The 18,357-nt window shown below is 33.8% G+C and overlaps 10 protein-coding genes across 10 annotated transcripts; 4 read left to right on the top strand and 6 right to left on the bottom strand. All coding sequences in view use genetic code 12, as the record gives it.

Annotated features, from left to right (window-relative positions):
• Nucleotides 1-1,456: 1,456 nt before the first annotated feature.
• On the top strand, nucleotides 1,457-5,875 carry CTRG_02576 (pleiotropic drug resistance family ABC transporter; the record flags this gene model as incomplete). Its single annotated transcript, XM_002548233.1, has 1 exon — nucleotides 1,457-5,875. One exon carries the CDS (start codon nucleotides 1,457-1,459, stop codon nucleotides 5,873-5,875), a length of 4,419 nt encoding a protein of 1,472 aa, XP_002548279.1.
• Nucleotides 5,876-6,003: 128 nt separating this feature from the next.
• CTRG_02575 (uncharacterized protein) lies at nucleotides 6,004-6,570 on the top strand (the record flags this gene model as incomplete). The annotated part of the gene is made up of 1 exon (XM_002548232.1): nucleotides 6,004-6,570. The coding sequence occupies one exon, from the start codon at nucleotides 6,004-6,006 to the stop codon at nucleotides 6,568-6,570; it is 567 nt and encodes a 188-aa protein (XP_002548278.1).
• A 92-nt stretch (nucleotides 6,571-6,662) lies between these two features.
• PRM9 (Prm9p) lies at nucleotides 6,663-7,778 on the top strand (the record flags this gene model as incomplete). The annotated part of the gene is made up of 1 exon (XM_002548231.1): nucleotides 6,663-7,778. The coding sequence occupies one exon, from the start codon at nucleotides 6,663-6,665 to the stop codon at nucleotides 7,776-7,778; it is 1,116 nt and encodes a 371-aa protein (XP_002548277.1).
• Nucleotides 7,779-8,024: 246 nt separating this feature from the next.
• Nucleotides 8,025-9,854, bottom strand: MET13 (methylenetetrahydrofolate reductase (NAD(P)H); the record flags this gene model as incomplete). Its single annotated transcript, XM_002548230.1, has 1 exon — nucleotides 8,025-9,854. One exon carries the CDS (start codon nucleotides 9,852-9,854, stop codon nucleotides 8,025-8,027), a length of 1,830 nt encoding a protein of 609 aa, XP_002548276.1.
• A 395-nt stretch (nucleotides 9,855-10,249) lies between these two features.
• KRE5 (Kre5p) lies at nucleotides 10,250-14,605 on the bottom strand (the record flags this gene model as incomplete). Its single annotated transcript, XM_002548229.1, has 1 exon — nucleotides 10,250-14,605. One exon carries the CDS (start codon nucleotides 14,603-14,605, stop codon nucleotides 10,250-10,252), a length of 4,356 nt encoding a protein of 1,451 aa, XP_002548275.1.
• Nucleotides 14,606-14,810: 205 nt separating this feature from the next.
• On the bottom strand, nucleotides 14,811-15,707 carry CTRG_02571 (metalloendopeptidase; the record flags this gene model as incomplete). The annotated part of the gene is made up of 1 exon (XM_002548228.1): nucleotides 14,811-15,707. One exon carries the CDS (start codon nucleotides 15,705-15,707, stop codon nucleotides 14,811-14,813), a length of 897 nt encoding a protein of 298 aa, XP_002548274.1.
• A 213-nt stretch (nucleotides 15,708-15,920) lies between these two features.
• On the top strand, nucleotides 15,921-16,334 carry CTRG_02570 (uncharacterized protein; the record flags this gene model as incomplete). Its single annotated transcript, XM_002548227.1, has 1 exon — nucleotides 15,921-16,334. The coding sequence occupies one exon, from the start codon at nucleotides 15,921-15,923 to the stop codon at nucleotides 16,332-16,334; it is 414 nt and encodes a 137-aa protein (XP_002548273.1).
• Nucleotides 16,335-16,391: 57 nt separating this feature from the next.
• CTRG_02569 (uncharacterized protein) lies at nucleotides 16,392-16,802 on the bottom strand (the record flags this gene model as incomplete). The annotated part of the gene is made up of 1 exon (XM_002548226.1): nucleotides 16,392-16,802. The coding sequence occupies one exon, from the start codon at nucleotides 16,800-16,802 to the stop codon at nucleotides 16,392-16,394; it is 411 nt and encodes a 136-aa protein (XP_002548272.1).
• A 473-nt stretch (nucleotides 16,803-17,275) lies between these two features.
• Nucleotides 17,276-18,163, bottom strand: CTRG_02567 (uncharacterized protein; the record flags this gene model as incomplete). Its single annotated transcript, XM_002548224.1, has 1 exon — nucleotides 17,276-18,163. The coding sequence occupies one exon, from the start codon at nucleotides 18,161-18,163 to the stop codon at nucleotides 17,276-17,278; it is 888 nt and encodes a 295-aa protein (XP_002548270.1).
• On the bottom strand, nucleotides 17,440-18,039 carry CTRG_02568 (uncharacterized protein; the record flags this gene model as incomplete). Its single annotated transcript, XM_002548225.1, has 1 exon — nucleotides 17,440-18,039. The coding sequence occupies one exon, from the start codon at nucleotides 18,037-18,039 to the stop codon at nucleotides 17,440-17,442; it is 600 nt and encodes a 199-aa protein (XP_002548271.1).
• Nucleotides 18,164-18,357: the final 194 nt, after the last annotated feature.

Genomic DNA, 18,357 nt, shown 5'->3' with positions numbered 1-18,357 from the left:
TTTGCTCTACTGTTAATTCAACCAATCAATTTTTTCGCAAAATGTCTTACCAATAAAATGTCTGACGCGACATGATACAGACATTTTTTTTCCCTAGTCAAGATCATGGAGTTTGAGTAGCGAGTAATACCAAGGGCATTATGATGAAGAGTCATAAAGTCTGGGAAAATGGAGAGTGTTCCATCCACATAAAGTGAAAAAAAAAACTCGCTTGTGAGAAAGATTAATCAATTGTGCAGCCCCAATTGTGTATGAAAAGGAACATGAGCCTAAAGCACGAAAGTACAGAAGATAGTCATTACATTTATCTCTTGTTTTGTAGTAATATCCCGATATTATTAAAAATGAACGCATATACTATGTTGATAATATAAGACTAACTGAAGTATGACAGAATTATTTGCAATTATATCTTCTGTGGTGATTTTTTCAACTATTAATCAAATTTGGTTGAGAATTTGAACGAAAAATGTACGAAAACTGTACTACAATACGTTGAACAGAACAAACAAGAAAAAAAAACATTATAATGTTGTTGGTAAACACTGTTTCAATTGATAACAAGAAAAAGAAATCACTTATTCTATCGTAGAGCAGTTAATATTGGAGTAACTATGAATAAAATCAATTAAAGTTTCCATTTGATGATCTTGTTTAAAATTTGCACCAAGTTCATATTTGTCGTCGGTGATCCAAGAGGACAACAGTAAACATAATATAATAGTTTTCCAATCAAACTAAATAGAAAGCCGGTAGTCGGAGAAGATTAATATCAGGTACCAGGTTCGCTGCATTCTCCCGTAAACAATTACTTCTTTTGCTGCACTAAAATTTAAGTTAAGCTCGCTAAATGTTAATCTTTTAATTTGACACCTGGGTCAAAATGTCATATATTCTTATTTCTAATTGGTGGTGATTACGATCTCACAACTTGAGATTAAAATCAGCGATAGACCTCCTCATCCATTATTTATTTATCAAGTTGTTCACCAATGGGTCTAATTATACACGGCGATAAACGGCATTAATATTCCCCCGCTCGACTATTAATAGATGGAAATAAGAAAATTACAGCCGCGCCAGATTGCCTCTAACCCCCAGTTAGTATTTTCCTCGTTGAAAATGCGTGGATAAAATCCGTAATCCATTGCCCAAAAAAGAAACCTATACAAAAGCAATACATTAAATAATAATAAATTATATTTAACACGGCGTTAATGATGAATGTCGATCAAATTTCCGTTTATCTAATGAGTCAATAATAAATAAATAAATAAACAAACAAATAACATCAACAGCAACAGCAACAGCAACTGTGTTTCTTTTCGTTTTATTTGGAATAATTATTTGGTATTTAATTATCTATAATTACTTTCATGGATTAATTATCTTCTTATAGTCAACTAAGGGTAATTTTAATTTCAACTGTAAACACAAAAATAAAATTTAATATCCCATGGAAGAACAGACAACTTCATCTACTTCAGACCTGTCAAATAAAGAATATCAAGGTTTCAACAAAGATGAAATTAAAAACTTAGCCAAGTCAATAACCAATGATAATTCAAATCATAGTTTGGGGTATTGTGTATCACATATGAGTCAAGTACCAGGTATAAACCCTTGTGATATTGATAATCTACCACCAGAATTGAACCCTGACTCGGATGATTTCGATTCAAAACTTTGGATCAAGAACTTACGAAAGTTATACGATTCTGATCCAGAATACTGGCAACATTCAAAATTAGGTGTCGCTTACCGAGATTTGCGTGTTTATGGTGTTGCTAATGATGTTGATTATCAACCAACGGTTACCAATGCACTCTGGAAATTGGCAGGAAAAGGTTTAAGACATTTATGGAAAGAAGACAAGTCAAGATATTTTGATATTTTGAAAACAATGGATGGAATAATGAGACCAGGGGAAGTAACTGTTGTTTTAGGTAGACCTGGTGCCGGTTGTTCAACTCTATTGAAAACCATCGCTGCCCAGACATACGGGTTTCACGTAGCAAATGAGTCAATTATTACCTATGATGGCATGACACAAAAGGACATTGAACATCATTACCGTGGAGATGTTATATACTCTGCGGAAACCGAAGTCCACATCCCACACATGACTGTTGGCCATACTTTAGAATTTGCTGCTCGATTAAGAACACCACAAAACAGAGGGGTTGGGATTGACAGGGAGACGTATGCAAAACTAATGGCTGATGCGTATATGGCTACATATGGTATATCCCACACAAGGAACACAAAAGTTGGTAATGACCTCGTACGTGGAGTTTCTGGAGGTGAGAGGAAAAGAGTTTCCATTGCTGAAGTTTCATTAAGTGGAGCCAAGATTCAATGTTGGGATAATTCAACTAGAGGTTTAGATTCAGCAACGGCATTGGAGTTTGTTAGAGCATTGAAAACATCAGCAAGGATTCTTAGCTGTACTCCAGTTATTGCCATCTACCAATGTTCCCAAGATGCTTATAATTTGTTTGACAATGTTGTTGTGTTGTATGAAGGTTACCAGATTTTCTTTGGGAAAGCCGATAAAGCCAAAGAGTTTTTTACCAAGATGGGGTATAAATGTCCCCAAAGACAAACCACGGCAGACTTTTTAACTTCGTTAACCAATCCAGCAGAAAGAGAACCATTACCAGGGTATGAAAATAAAGTCCCAAGAACTCCCAAAGAATTTGAAGCGTATTGGAAGCAATCACCAGAGCATGCTGCCTTGATTCAAGACATCGACAACTATTTGATTGAATGTGAAAAATTGAATACCAAACAGAACTATCATAACTCACATGTTGCAAGACAATCAAAGCATATTCGCCCCAATTCTCCTTATACTGTCTCATTTTTCATGCAAGTTAGGTTTCTTGTGGCCAGAAATTTTGTTCGCATGAAGGGGGATCCATCAATTGCACTCATTTCTGCATTTGGTCAGTTGATTATGGGGTTGATATTGTCGTCAGTTTTCTATAATCTCCCTGCGGATACGTCTTCTTTTTACTATCGTGGTGTCGCTTTGTTCTATGCAGTTCTTTTCAATGCGTTTTCTTCCATGTTGGAAGTGATGACTTTATATGAAGCCAGACCTGTGGTTGAGAAACATAGAAAATTTGCCCTTTATAGACCATCTGCCGATGCATTAGCCAGTATTATAAGTGAACTCCCGGTTAAACTAATATCTTCAATTTCATTTAATTTTGTTTTCTATTTTATGGTTAATTTGAGAAGGGAGCCTGGAAGGTTTTTCTTTTATTGGTTAGTGAACATTTTTGCCACATTAGTCATGTCCCATTTCTTTAGATCTGTCGGTGCTGTGACGACTTCATTGGAAGGTGCAATGACACCATCGACCATCTTATTATTGGCAATGGTTATTTATACTGGATTTGTTGTTCCAAAACCAGACATGTTAGGATGGGCAAAGTGGATCAGTTATATAAACCCTGTGGGGTATGTCTTTGAATCCATTATGGTCAACGAGTTTCATGGTCGTCGATTTCTTTGTTCAACTTATGTACCATCAGGACCATTCTACCAAGATATAAGTCGCGAGAATCAGGTTTGTACCGCCGTGGGATCAATACCAGGTGATCCATATGTTAGTGGAACTAATTACTTGAAATATGCGTACCAATATTACAATGCCCACAAGTGGAGAAATGTCGGTATTGTGATCGGCTTTATTATTTTCTTTTTGGCAATTTATATTGGCCTAACTGAAATCAATCGAGGAGCTATGCAAAAGGGAGAAATAGTTTTGTTCCTTAAAGGAGATATGAAAAAACACAAGAGAAATAGAAACCATGATGATGTTGAAGGTGGTGGTTTAGAAGAAAAATTTAGTCACGATGACCTTTTTGAAGAGAGTGGAGTTGTAAAAGCAATAGATCTTTCGAAAGAAAGGGAAATTTTCTTCTGGAAGGATTTGACTTACAAAATTAAAATCAAGAAGGAGGATAGAACAATCTTGGATCATGTTGATGGATGGGTCGAGCCAGGCCAGATTACCGCATTGATGGGTGCAACTGGTGCAGGCAAAACAACTTTGTTGAATTGTTTATCTGGTCGACTTTCTGTTGGTGTTATTACTGATGGTGCAAGAATGGTTAATGGACATACACTAGATTCTTCATTTCCAAGATCAATTGGTTATGTGCAACAACAAGATATTCACTTGCCCACAACCACAGTTAGAGAAGCATTACAGTTTTCTGCATACTTGAGACAATCACGTAAAAATTCAAAGAAGGAAAAGGATGAGTATGTTCAGTATATCATTGATTTATTAGATATGAATTCATATGCCGATGCATTGGTTGGTGTTGCTGGTGAAGGATTGAATGTTGAACAAAGAAAGAGATTAACCATTGGTGTTGAATTAGTTGCCAAGCCTAAGTTGTTACTATTCTTGGATGAACCAACTTCTGGTTTAGACTCCCAAACTGCCTGGTCTATTTGTAAGTTGATGAGAAAGTTAGCTGATCATGGTCAAGCTATCTTGTGTACCATCCATCAACCTTCTGCACTTATTATGGCTGAGTTCGATAGATTGTTGTTTTTGCAAAAGGGTGGGGAGACAGTTTACTTTGGTGACTTGGGTAGAAACTGTCAGACTATGATTGACTACTTTGAAAAACACGGAGCTGATCCATGTCCAAAAGAAGCCAATCCAGCAGAATGGATGTTGGAAGTTGTTGGTGCTGCCCCAGGTTCTCATGCTAAGCAAAACTATTTTGAGGTTTGGAGAAATTCTGATGAATATAGAGCTGTTCAAAATGAACTCACCCGTATGGAAACTGAATTTGTTAAATTACCAAGAGACGAGGATCCAGAATCAAAATTGACATATGCGGCTCCAATTTGGAAGCAATACTTGTTAGTTACCTGGAGAACAATTGTTCAAGATTGGAGAACCCCAGGTTATATTTATGGAAAGTCATTCCTTGTTATTACTGCAGCTTTGTTTAATGGGTTTTCATTTTTCAATACTGGAAATTCAATTCAAACATTAAACAATCAGATGTTTTCGATTTTTATGTCATTTATTGTTCTTAACTCATTATTACAGCAAATGCTACCAGCATTTGTGAAGAATAGGGACTTATTTGAAGTAAGAGAGGCACCATCTCGTACTTTTAGTTGGTTTACATTTATTTCAAGTCAGATCACTTCCGAAGTTCCATTTCAGATTGTTTTAGGAACCATTGGGTTTTTCTGCTGGTATTATCCAATTGGCTTATATCGTAATGCAGAACCAACAAACTCAGTGCATTCGCGTGGTGCATTCATGTGGTTGCTACAAATATCCTTTTATGTATATATCACTACTTTGGGTCATTTTGCTAATTCTTTCACCGAGTTGGCAGACTCTGCAGCCAACTTGGCCAACTTGTTGTTTTCATTGTGTTTAATATTTTGTGGGGTGTTGGCAACACCTCAACAAATGCCAGGGTTTTGGATTTTTATGTACAGATGCAACCCGTTTACTTATTTGGTTCAGGCAATACTTTCCACAGCATTGGCTAATACAAATGTTGTATGTGCTGATCGTGAATACGTACAGATTAATCCACCAACAGGACAAACTTGTAATGAGTTTATGGATGCGTTTGTTGCCATGGCTGGTGGCTATACTACTACTAAAGGTGACGAATGCTTGTATTGTCCGATGAATGAAACGAACACCTTTTTGGAGTCCGTAAATGCTATATTTAGTGAAAGATACCGTAATTATGGGATTTTTGTGGCATTTATTATGATAAATATAGTTTTGGCCATTATCCTTTACTGGGTTGCCAGGGTTCCTAAAGGTAATCGTGAAAGCAAACATCGTAAAAAGAAAGGAATTAAAAAGTAGTATATAAACTAGAACATGTATACATTAGTAGAGTAATGAATTCAAGAACAGATTTTTTTTTTTTTTTGTTCTTTTGTTTTTTATGTACTTTTTTTTTTATTTTACAACCAAGTTGATTAATTAGGAATATGATGAGTTCTGAAGAAATCAATGATGTTCTGGATATGGTATCATTGATATCAATTCCTAACGTTTTGGAGAATGATTTAATGCTTTCAGTGGATGAAAATGATGCACTTAAAGCTATATATGCTGACGTTTGCAGCATGTTTAAACAACATAATTATAACAATGTACTTTTTTTACTTCCCAAATTATTCACACTTCCATCATTACCATCAATTTTTCATTTGATCATTGGATGTACCATGATTAGAGTTGGTAGAATTGAAGGTGGATATAGAGAATTGTGTCTTGCAATTAGATTATCTGGAAAGCATGACACAAGAATTAAATATCTTTCAATATTGGCCAATATGAATCTGGAATTAAATGATAAGAAAAGTGTTCATGGATGTTTAGCAGAAATTTTTGATATAATTAGAATGAATTCAGAATCTCAACAAGAATTTGAAATGGATATTACTAGTCTTGTAGAATTGGAAAGAAAATTGTTAAACAAATTAGATTTGGCACTGGAAAAAAGAGTATGTTACGCAATATATCAACTTTTGCATCGATATGTGACTAAATAAAATACTAACTGAGATTTCAATCTAGTCCTATTAAATGCAAGTCATTTGAAGATCAAATCTTGGAACTTAATAGACTAAAAAGATATCATGATATGGATACATTCACTGGGAAATGTCAATTTATTGTCACCAAAATTACCACTGCTGAGAAACTTTTAGAAGCATGGTGTAAAGAAAAGAAAACACCAAAAGTAGACCCATTAAAGTATTTATTGGAAGCTATTCTTGCATGTGGTCCAGAAATTGCTTATTCTAGTATTAGGAAAATTGAACCGGTTCTAAATCAATACATCGAATATGTACTGTTGGATTCAAAGAAGGTTTTGAGTAGCACAACAAAAACTAGAAGTGTTTCTTTGTTTTCCAAAAGAAAAGAAAGCCACAGCAGTAGTGATACAATTGGTAAAGTTAATGAAGTCCAGATTAGTTTTCTCACAAAAACAGCAATTATTAAAGCATTCATGTGCATGTTGAGATGTCAATATGGAGATGCCGTGAAACAATTTAGTACACTATTAAATAATGTTAAAGAAGAAGAAACTTATTCGCAATTGAATTTACTAAAATTTTACTGTCAAGCCAATGAATCTAATTTGACCAAGAAAAATTTGGAACTTATTCTTTTGAATTTGCAAAAATCAGAATATGGTGGATCTTTAAGACAGCAAATTTTGGCAACCGTTCATGAAAAACTATATCGAATGACATCTAAATCCAACGCCAATTCAAAGTCAAAATCTAATAAATTCAATTCGCTATTCAAGGGGAGCTCTACAATGAAATCACACTTGAAATCAGCAATTGAATGTTATATTAGTGGTATTATGAGTTCTTCAGATGATGATTTATTTATTCCACAATTGTATGATAAGATTTTATCTATCTTAATTCACAACAATACTGATATTAGAGTAATCACATTTTTTTACCAATTACGATACTATTTCACCCTCAAAGCTGACTATACTTATCTTCATATTCCTGGTTTGCTTGATGATTTTGTTCCTGATAATACTGAAAACAACCATCGACTTCTTCATGATATTCACCAAATTATTGAACATAAAGATGTATCAAATAGTTGCAAAAAAGTAGATATTGAAACCGTTGAAGAAATTGGATTTGTTAAGTTCTGGGTTGAAGAGTATCAGAAGCAAAAGGAACTTTCACAACCACTAATAATATTTCATTCTTACTTGTTTGCTTAAATTATTGATCTATAAAAAATTGCGCAGCCACGTGCAACTACACACGTGTTTTAACGTTTTGTGAAGGGGATAATCTTTTTTTTTTCTTGGCTCAATCCCCCATAAATTATTGAAATGACTCGTAAAGCCTCATAATAGAAAGGTAATTTAAAGTAAATGAATAAATACTATTTATTTTCTAGAATTAAATGCAATACTTTTAAACCCAGATGCTTTTGTTTTTATTGTAGGTATTGGTTTTCTTTTTTAACTATGTACTACTTGTTTAATCAAATCAAACAAAACATCATTTCCTTGAAGGAAATCATTATTAACCAAATTACACAAAACAAAGTTTTCAGTAATTTGACTCATCAATTCATTAAAGTGCTGGATCTTATCCTTTTCAGCATCAAACATACCAGAAATTTTCAGCCACTCAGAGAATAAAGTATAAACTTCATCCTTCCAAGCCAAAAATGATGTTTTTTCAACAATTGTAGGTTGTAAAATTTCTTCACCTGGGAAGACACCCCAAGTTACGGCATTAATGTCATCATCTTGACAATTAGAAATCAAGTTACCATTTTTGTTAACAGCATAGTATGAAATGACAGCAGAAGTTGAATCACCTTGATTTTTATTATATTGATCAATATGGTCTAATAATCTGGCAACGACATCTTTATGACAAAAGAACTCCAAATATTGTTTTTGATAAACATAACCATTCTTTGGACCCCAACCAAAGACTTTATCCGATGATCTAACCGAATTCAAAGATGGTTGAGAGTTCAATGTAATGAGTGAATTTTCATTCAATTCTATCAAATGATCCAAGATAATATTAGTATCTTCACCAATGGCACCATCAAACCATGGCAATGAATTTAATTGACCTTTCAAATAACTAATAACAAGCCCAGTAATATCACTAATAGTTTGAGGTAATCCCCATAATTCTTGTGCTCTCTTTGGAGATTGTCTCAATAATTCACTAGCACACAAATCAATGTCACCAAAAGCAGGAGATCTGGAATCACCCCATCTACCGTTTGGAAACTCATCCCAGGTGGCAGTTCTTGTAACATAAGAATATTTTCTATTTTGCCAGAAAATTGGACGGATTGATTCTTTGGATCTTTCAGGATTTAATGATTTTCTCCATGGCAATTCAGTAACACCAACAATTTCATTGGATTTAACTGCTTCTATAAGATTCAATTTTTCCAAAATCATAACTGTAGCTTTTTCCAAATTCATGGTATAGAAATGCAAATGATTGATATAACCAGATTCCAATAATTTTTGACACATTTCACTAACTAATTCAGTACCTTTTTCTCTGACCAAATAATCATCATCTTTGATTGGATCTAAAGCATCCAAGAAATGTTGTGGGATGGCAATTTCTGACCATTTGGCTCTTCTAAGAAATGCAGAATAAGTAGAAATAGGCATGATACCTGGAATAATTGGTAAATCAATACCAATTTTACGTAATTTTGAACACCAAGAAATAAAATTATCAGCATCGTAAAACATTTGTGTAATGATAAAATTTGCCCCAGCATCACATTTTTCTTTTAAATATTCTAAAGTTTTCAATTCATCTGTTTCTTCAGGATGACCTTCAGGATAACCAGCAACACCAATATTGAAATGGTTTTCATATTTTTTATGAATATATGCAATCAAATCCTTGGCATATTTGAAATCCCCAGTTGATTCAGAACCATCCAATGGAGGATCACCACGTAAGGCTAAAATATTTTGACAACCAGATTTATAAGCTTTATCTAAAGCTTCATCGATCAATTCAACCTTCATATTCGTACAAGTTAAATGCATACATGTTTCCAAACCCAAAGTTGATTGAGCAGTGTAAACCATTTCATTAGTCAACGTTGATGATCTACCCCCCGCATTCCATGTGATATCAATGAAAATAGGATTCAAATCATACATTCTATCCATTCTATCATACAAGTTTTGAACCCCTTGGGATGTCTTGGGGACAAAGAATTCAAATGAAAAAGTTGCAGGTGGAGAATGTGCAGCTTTATGAGCTTGATCCAACTTCTCTGAGATTTTCATAATTTAAGGATCTAGATAATTTTAATTTAAACAAAACCAAAAGGAATAGAGAAATATTTAAAAACAACAAATAGAAAGAATATCTAGAATTAAAAATGAAATGAAAAATCCAATGTCTTTTTCTTTTGTTTTTTCTTTTTCGTATACAATTGGTACGAAGAAATGAAAAAAAAAAAAAAAAAAATTTAAAGGTTATCATCCTCAATTATTACACTATGACTCTTAAGCGCTCTTATAGGGCCGATTCAAGATTTTGTGGTCCCAACAAAAAAAAATTTTTTTTTTATTATCTAACAAGTGCACGTGCCACCAGCTAATAAAAACTCCGATTCAGGAATAGCACGTGAATTGTGCATATGATAATTTACATCTATTTATCGTACAAAAACTCGAATCTATAACTCATCGTGATAATCTTCCTCTTCTTCTTCTTCTTCTTCATCAAAACCAGTGTCTTCAAAGAGAATACTATCGTCTTCCATTTCTTCATTTTCATCATCTTCCACACTCAGCAGTATTTCTTTCAAATTGCTTACCAATTCGTCTATTTCTTTCTCATATTCAACCCATTCTGGTAATAATCTCTTGGCCATATCAAGTTTATTTTCCTTGGATAACGGATTGTTGCAAAGATCAATCATTTTGGCATCTCTAAAACTTTCATCTGAACACCATGTCTCACACCATAACCAATTTTGTGGTAAGCTGAATATCTTAATTTGTCTCTGCATATTGTTTGGTAAATCTTGGTCTAAATTGCTTAATGAATTAGGATCACTGGATAATTTCTGATAATGTGCCCTTAATCTATCACCCGCTTTAATTGATCTGAACTGCTTTAAATCAACCACATATAATGCGCTGATATGATATTGTAAATCATCTTTCAATACATCTGACCAGTATCCCTGTTTCCAGAATCTGAAACCTTCCATTTCCTTACGCGAATCACACATTGGCGTGAATCCATATGGCGCTCCTTGCAAATCCATATTAACCAATTCAGTTAAATCAGATCGACACGTTTGATCAGCGTCAATGAAAATGACATTATCAAGATCTTGTGGGAAAAGAACATCCAAGAACAAAATCTTATACCCCCAAATGGTTCTTTCCTTGGATTTCTGATTTCTCAAGAATTTTGGCCATTTATAATTGATAAATTCATATTGCACAGTATACTTTTTCGAAATCAATTGCATTAATTGTCTAAACTCAGGAGTGATGTAATTTTCAAGTATCCAAAATTTAATTATCAGTTCCGGATTGTTTTTGCGTACAGATGCAATCATAATACTAGCTAATTTTTCATATAAACTACCACCAGCAATCGTAAAAATGTTTATATCAGCATGTCTATTAGAATACTTCGTTATACCATCTCCTTTGCTAATTCTAGGATACAAAGTCACCCCATCTAAAGAAAATACTGGTACCTCAACTTCGTCTAACGAATCATGGTTGAAATCGTACTTATTTTCAGAGGCTGATAACAAATTATACTCTGGATTGCTTGACAATAAACTAATACCAGGAATGGCTTTGAGTTGAAAATAATCCAACGAACTCATAACTTGAGTATCTGTAGTAATATTATTATGCACCAATTTGAATGATAAACCATCAGGAGTTCTACCTGTATGTATATCTCTTGCAAATCCTTCGATCAAAATATGTTTCAACAAGAATTTTCCATTGACCGATTTGACTACTTTATTGAAAGCAACATTATCTAAATCTGTCGAACTCAGTTTACTTACGACGATCCATTTAGTAGGCACATCTAATTCTGTTGACAATCGTGTATCAACTGGAAGATTGTGGAACTCAGCAATATTATTTTCAACCACGATCCCAGTGTTTTCATCGAATTGAATATCTGAAGAAGGGTACACACCACGGTAAAATCTGTGAACTCTAATTTCTTCGTTGGACACCACTTTTGGTTGAAGCAATATTCTGATATTCACAAACGGGAATGTCTTGATACTGTTAACTATACTCAACAATTTTTGGGAATATTCTTCCATTGGATTCATAATGACCAATATATCAATCGGATTTTCCTCTTTGTTAACACTAACATCTATGGAGTTTGATAAATCTAAGGAACTGAAATCAAATCTATTCACATCAGAAATAAACATCTTTTCATCAACATGAAATGACTTTGTAACTATGGAACTGACTAAATCAAACCAGTCCATACTATCTAATCCAGAAACTAACAGATTAAATTCATTCAATTTTTTAGACTCAAATTCATCAGGATATGCATACAAAATATCGTTAAATAAATTTAATCTTTGGGTGAATTCATATTCCAAAAGTTCTTCTAATTCAGTGGGTTCTAGAGGGATATCTAATCTGAAGTACCTAGAATTGAATAGCATAAATGAATGATGCAGCGGCAAGTGTTTCCTCTCGAGCAATCGTTTAACTTCAGGATTATCATACTTTGAAAGTTCAGCATCCTCTAAAACTTCAATGATCTCTTCAATTTGGGAGTTTGTCAAAGTGGTTAGCTTGTAATTTTTATGTAAACTTTTAAAAACTTTACTGTCTCCAGTATTAACTACCCGTACTTGAATCGGTTTCTTCTTAAGGAAGCTCAATAAATCAATCAATTGATTGAACATTTCGACTTTTGTGAAATCAGAAACTAACCAGAATGTTCCTGAAACTCCATCTTCCTTATCAATTTTCTTGAAAGCAATAGATTCATTTAACAACTCAGTATCGACTGATTTGTAGATGATTTCACTAGGCTCTAGAGGAATTACCCTCAAGTTACGTTTTTCTTTGGCATTTGAATAAAGCTTATCTTTCAATTTCCCTTCCACAGGTCCTTGTCTTAAAAATGATTTAATGAGTGAAACATCTTGAGAAATCTGTTTACTCATTGCAATTTGCCAATTTGGGGATCTCAAGTCATAAATAACACCATTGAATATAACCGATGCTTCTGTAATTGAAAACTTATCTAAAACATAGTTATAATCCACGTCAAAATTTTTACTTACTTTAACTTGATTTAATATAGCAGCAGCTTCATCTGAATTTGCAGAATCAAAATATTTGTACAACAATGCTAGAGCTTCTGGGGTGTTTGAATTTTCAGCAATGTAATAAAACTTTCTGGCAATTTCTTTATCCAATGGATCATCACCAATAACAGGGATCAATCCAATTTGTTGTGGAATACCAGAATCCAAAATGACCTTTGCAATTGTAAAAAACACACGAAGTTGACTCTTATTGGCAAGATTCAAAGCAAAGATCAAATCATGGATATTTTCTTTCAATGGTGGGATCTGGTTTGGTTTCAATTTATAAGAACTAACTCCCAAATAAGCCTCCTCACGATTAGTAGTGTATTCACTGAAAGTAACATCAACCTCGATATTGTTAAAAAATAAAACACCTCCTTTACCAGGATTGCCCTTTTCAAATTCACTCTGGTAAACTTTAAATCTATTTTCGTTATTTCCCATTAATGTGTTTCCATTACGAAATTGGGTTTGCTTAACTGCTGAAAGTAAGGCAAATTTTGTGAGCAATAATTTAGCTTGGATACTATCAAACCCAAGCTTTACTAAATTCTGAATAGTTTCCAATTCTTCCCGAATTTTGTTACCCAATTTGTAGATATCCAACTCAAGTCCATGGATTGGTGAACCATTGATGTAAATACCATAAGATTCATCAGACATTCCTATGTCTTGATTCGCTGTAACTTTTGTCTTGACTTTCTCGTAATTAAACAGTTTGGACAATTTTGCAATGTATGGTATAAACTTTGGGAAATCATTCAACAATGTAGACAATAACTCATACTTGTGAATCTTGTATCTATTTGATAATATAAATGAAGTAAACTTTATACCCAATTCATCACGATTTTTCTCTGGAACTGGTATAAGGATACCTGAATCATTTATCTTGTGTAAATCTTTGTTTAAATCAAAATTTGATGTTTTCTCTCCATTTCCATAATCATAATTCTTCATATTCAAAGATACGCCGTATCCTGGAAGAGTATCTTGTCTTTTACGGAATGTTGGAATATATCTCCAAACAAACCTGATTTTCCCCGCCATTGCGTCTGGGTATAACACTTTGAAAAACTCCTTTGTCAGTTCTTCGACTGGATTCCCATATAATACCAACAAAGGTGCCTCTTCATTGTCTCCAAATACTCTGTCAAACAATAATGTTTTCTCTTTACTTGTATCAGTACGCAAGGCAAACAAATCATTAGCAGAACAATAAATCTTATCATTATAGAGTAACCAAGTTTGAAGTTGACCGTTCTTCTTCTTCACCTCATTTCCAAATGAATCATATTCACATTCTTTTTGCAATCTGTCTCCCATTCGAGAAAGAACCTGCTGGTAATGATCATAATGGGATACTACTCTTGCACCATGTTTCTTGTTAATTAAATCAAAATCAACAAAACTTTTAGTGTATTTATCAAGATTTTTGCAAATCTGTTCATATATATTCTTATCGGAACTATCCTCATCAAAATCATTGTCTGAATCATCTAGTCCGAAAATCGTTTCAATGGTTGTGTAATATAATGATGAATTATAAGATGCCACGGTTTCAATCAAACTCGGAAGAAAGTCGATTTTCTGCCATGGCGCATCCAATTGAATTGACAAATTATTGTTCAAAAATGCATTGACCGTAGTGGACAACAAACAAAATGCTAGGAATGTGGATATACATTTCATAGACATCATAGTTGATTGTTTGAGATCTTTCAATGTAACAATAGTGAAAACGCAGTTATCGTTATATGTTTCGGTTTTCGTTTTCTTCTGTGAGCAGTTTGAATTATTTTTTTTTTCTTCCCACGTCTTTTGTCTTGATTCACTACTACACACAAAACACGATCAACAGGGTTTGAAAATATCAATGAACCGTTACTATTATTGTGTATATTAACTAATCTATAACTATTATCTCGGGTACATTACTTTCAGTTTCTTCTGAATCGGATGTCAAATCAATAATTTCTATTTGTTTAGATTGGGATTTGGCTTGAACATTCATCGAGTGCCTAGGCTTCTCCTCTGATTTCGTCTCTTCTCTACTACCCTTTTTAAAAGCATCTCTTTCCACTATTTCAATATCAAACTCATCATCACTAGGTAGTTGTTCTTCTTGAGCATTTTCGCTGTGACACCATTTGGAATCTCGTAATCGACGTTCTGCTGCTTCAAGCATAGCTTTCCTCATATCTACTGGGCGTGTATTTTGTTTTGAAACACGTGTGTCCAGTCCCAATACCTTTGATTCTGTCTTGAATTTTGGCTTACTCAACTCCTTGATTCTTTTCTCCCTGACTGATATCAAACTGCTTGAAGGCAATCCACCTCGACCTAGTTTATTCTGTTCACTGTAATAATTAACTGATGCACCTCTATAATGTATATCTTCATATCTCTCTTTCAACTTATCCAAAAAATCATAGAACTTCTTATCGTGTGGTCCAAACTTATTATGTGTTAGTTCATGTAAAAAAGTACCCACAATTTCATTCATAGGAAGAAATGATCTATCATTGTGATGTGGTCGTAGTCTAATCATTATCTTTTGCCCATAATTAACATTCAATCCTAGTAGATTAGCATTTTTAGGAAACATTTCATATAAATTGGATACTTTAAACTTATATTCATGTATTATCGGTGCCACCAAACGCGCTGCTTCGTATAGTAATGATTTCGCATAATCACAATCTGGATACCTCTTCAACGATCCTATACGGCCTATGTTAGCTGGAGGAGGTGGGAATTCAGTCTTCTTAACCGGATATGTGCCTTGTCCTTGTTTTACCATTAATTCAATTGTGGAAAATGATCTCCCCAAATATAAACAATCAAATTATCACCAGTAGACGAAGAAGAAGAAGAAGAATCAAAAAAAAAAAAAAGATTCTCATCCAAAACGTCTCGCACGGCAGGCGTGGTCAAAAAAGCCAAGTCATACGACTAATCACACTTTTTTGTTGAAGTCTCCCACCACAGGGTCATCCGGTTATAGAAGACCAAGATGTATTTATCTAACTGGCTTGATTTGATGGCATTGATATGTCGTAACATTAAAGACGATATACTAACAAATATATTTCACCGACCTCCAATACTAATAATATTCAATCCTGATGCTTTCAATCCACCTTTTACTGGTGCATTCAACGAGTACTTTAATGTGACTACGACGTCGATAATAAACAACTATTCGAATGCTTCAATGATAAATTATGCCATAATTGGGTTATCTATACTTCTAGCTGGACTAGATGTTATTTACAGTATAATTCGAATATTAATATCAACCATTTTTATTGGGGTTTTCATTGGGTCATTAGTGTTTTTTGGACTATGGTTTATGGTCACTGCAGCAAGAAGATGGAAGTTGATTATAATATTGTTTCAAAATAATGACTTTACAGGAATATACTGATAGATGGTCTAATCAAAAAAAAAAATTCTATTGTCTATTAATTTTTATTATCAATACTTATAAGGTGTTATCCTGTGTATCCCAAACAATGGTAACCGGACCATCATTAACCAAAGCAACATCCATCATGGCCCCGAATTCACCATCTTTGACCTTGTCTTCACCTAAACCGGCTTTTAATTGATTCAACAATTCCTGGTATAATTCAATGGCGTGATGTCCCTTTGCAGCTCGATGAAAATCTGGTTTTGTACCTTTTTTAATAGTCCCATATAATGTGAATTGACTAACTGATAATATTTCTCCCTGGATATCAATTATAGATTTTGCCCATGGTTTTCCAGTAAATTTGGTTGTTGTGTTGGCAGACTGTGTCATGTCTTCAAATACACGTAAACTAATAAGTTTCTTGGAGAGTCTACTAATGTCTTCTTCTGTATCAGTAGTAGAAATTCCCACAAGAATCATTAATCCTTTACCAATTCTTTAATTGATGAATTTAATGTTAGTATCGATGTTTGGGGGGGAATTTCGAGCAAATTGGACCTCATTCTCGAATACATACGAAGAAATTACCTTTTCGTCAACAGTAACAGACGCATTTTTAACCTTCTGAATAACAACTCTCATAACGTAAGTGTTTGCAGTGGAGATGAAACTAGCTATTAGAAAGTGAAATTTATCTGTGAGTTCAATCTTTTTTTTTTCTTTTTCTTTTTCACTTTCATTTTGATTTGGTTCAGCAATTCGTGGGACAACGAACGTTGCACAAAAGAGAAGCAGCTACAATAGGTACACGAATATTTCAAACAAAATTCAATTTAATATTAAAACAGAGTCTTATACACGGTTTATAGAAACAACTAGTTTTCAATAGTTGTAAAATTACACAAGGAACAAGAAGTCTAAAATACCATTAGGTCGAGAATCCTAATTCAAGATCAAAGCAACAAGAACAAAGCGGTAAAAACACCAACAAAAGAACCAATACTAGGAATTATCGATTTACCCACACCTTCAGCTGAAGTCAGACTTTCTGTACCATTAGATTCCGAAATAGAGGAAAAAGTAGCAGTACTATTTTTAAGGTTTTCTTGTTTGTTGTTTAATTCTCTTTTCTTGTACTGATTTGGTCCCGCATGGAATAAAATCCAAGTGGGTATTGGTGGCTCTTCTTCACTAGATGTCTCTTCATCTTCTGTTGAACTCTCTTCTGTTGAACTCTCTTCTGTTGAACTCTCTTCTGTTGAACTCTCTTCTGTTGAAATTTCCTGAGTGATTGATTCACTAGAAATTTGTTCTGGAAATGTTTCTGTTGAACTAATCTCAGTAGTAGTAGATTCCTCTGGTTCGGTGGTTTCGATAGCGGATACGGATGTAGTTTCCACTGTAGTGAAAACGGCAGTGGTACTTGGACAAACTTCCAGGACAGTACAAGAAGTTTTCTTAAATACAAAAATCCATAATTTGGTAACCTTAGAAGTAGTACAAGAAGTTGAAAATGAACAAGTTGGAGTGATACTAGGAATAATTTTAGTTGTTTTGGTACATTTCTTGGACGTGGTTGATTTGGTGGTAGAAGACTTTGTGGTTTTGGTACACTTCTTGGATGTAGATTTCTTGGTAGTTGTTTTGTAATCATCATCGTCAGAATCAGAATCGGAATCGGAATCGGAATCAGAATCGGAATCAGAGTCAGATCCATAGTTGTGAGTTCTTTTCATGAGAAGGTCAACTCCTTTTTGGTTAGCATCGGCATCAAGTTTTATTGTTTGTGCTGAAACAAACGAAACTAATGTAGCAGCAAGAAGAATTGAGGAAAATTTCATGATTGGTGAAGGAATCTCTAATTTTGGAGTTATAAAATTAAAAGAAAGATAATTCTCAGATTAGAAGGAATTATTCACATCTATTTATAGTCCAATCTTTATGTATCTTTGTCAATAGAAGCTCTAGTATTAACGGTCTATTTGGTAATGGATATTTTTTTGGCAATTTAATTGGATCTAAAAATATTATTATG

Source organism: Candida tropicalis (assembly GCF_000006335.3).
Source record: "Candida tropicalis MYA-3404 genomic scaffold supercont3.3, whole genome shotgun sequence".
NCBI lineage: Eukaryota > Fungi > Ascomycota > Pichiomycetes > Serinales > Debaryomycetaceae > Candida > Candida tropicalis.
Note: the sequence above shows the minus strand (reverse complement) of the source record. Positions and strands in the feature narration are given on the sequence as shown.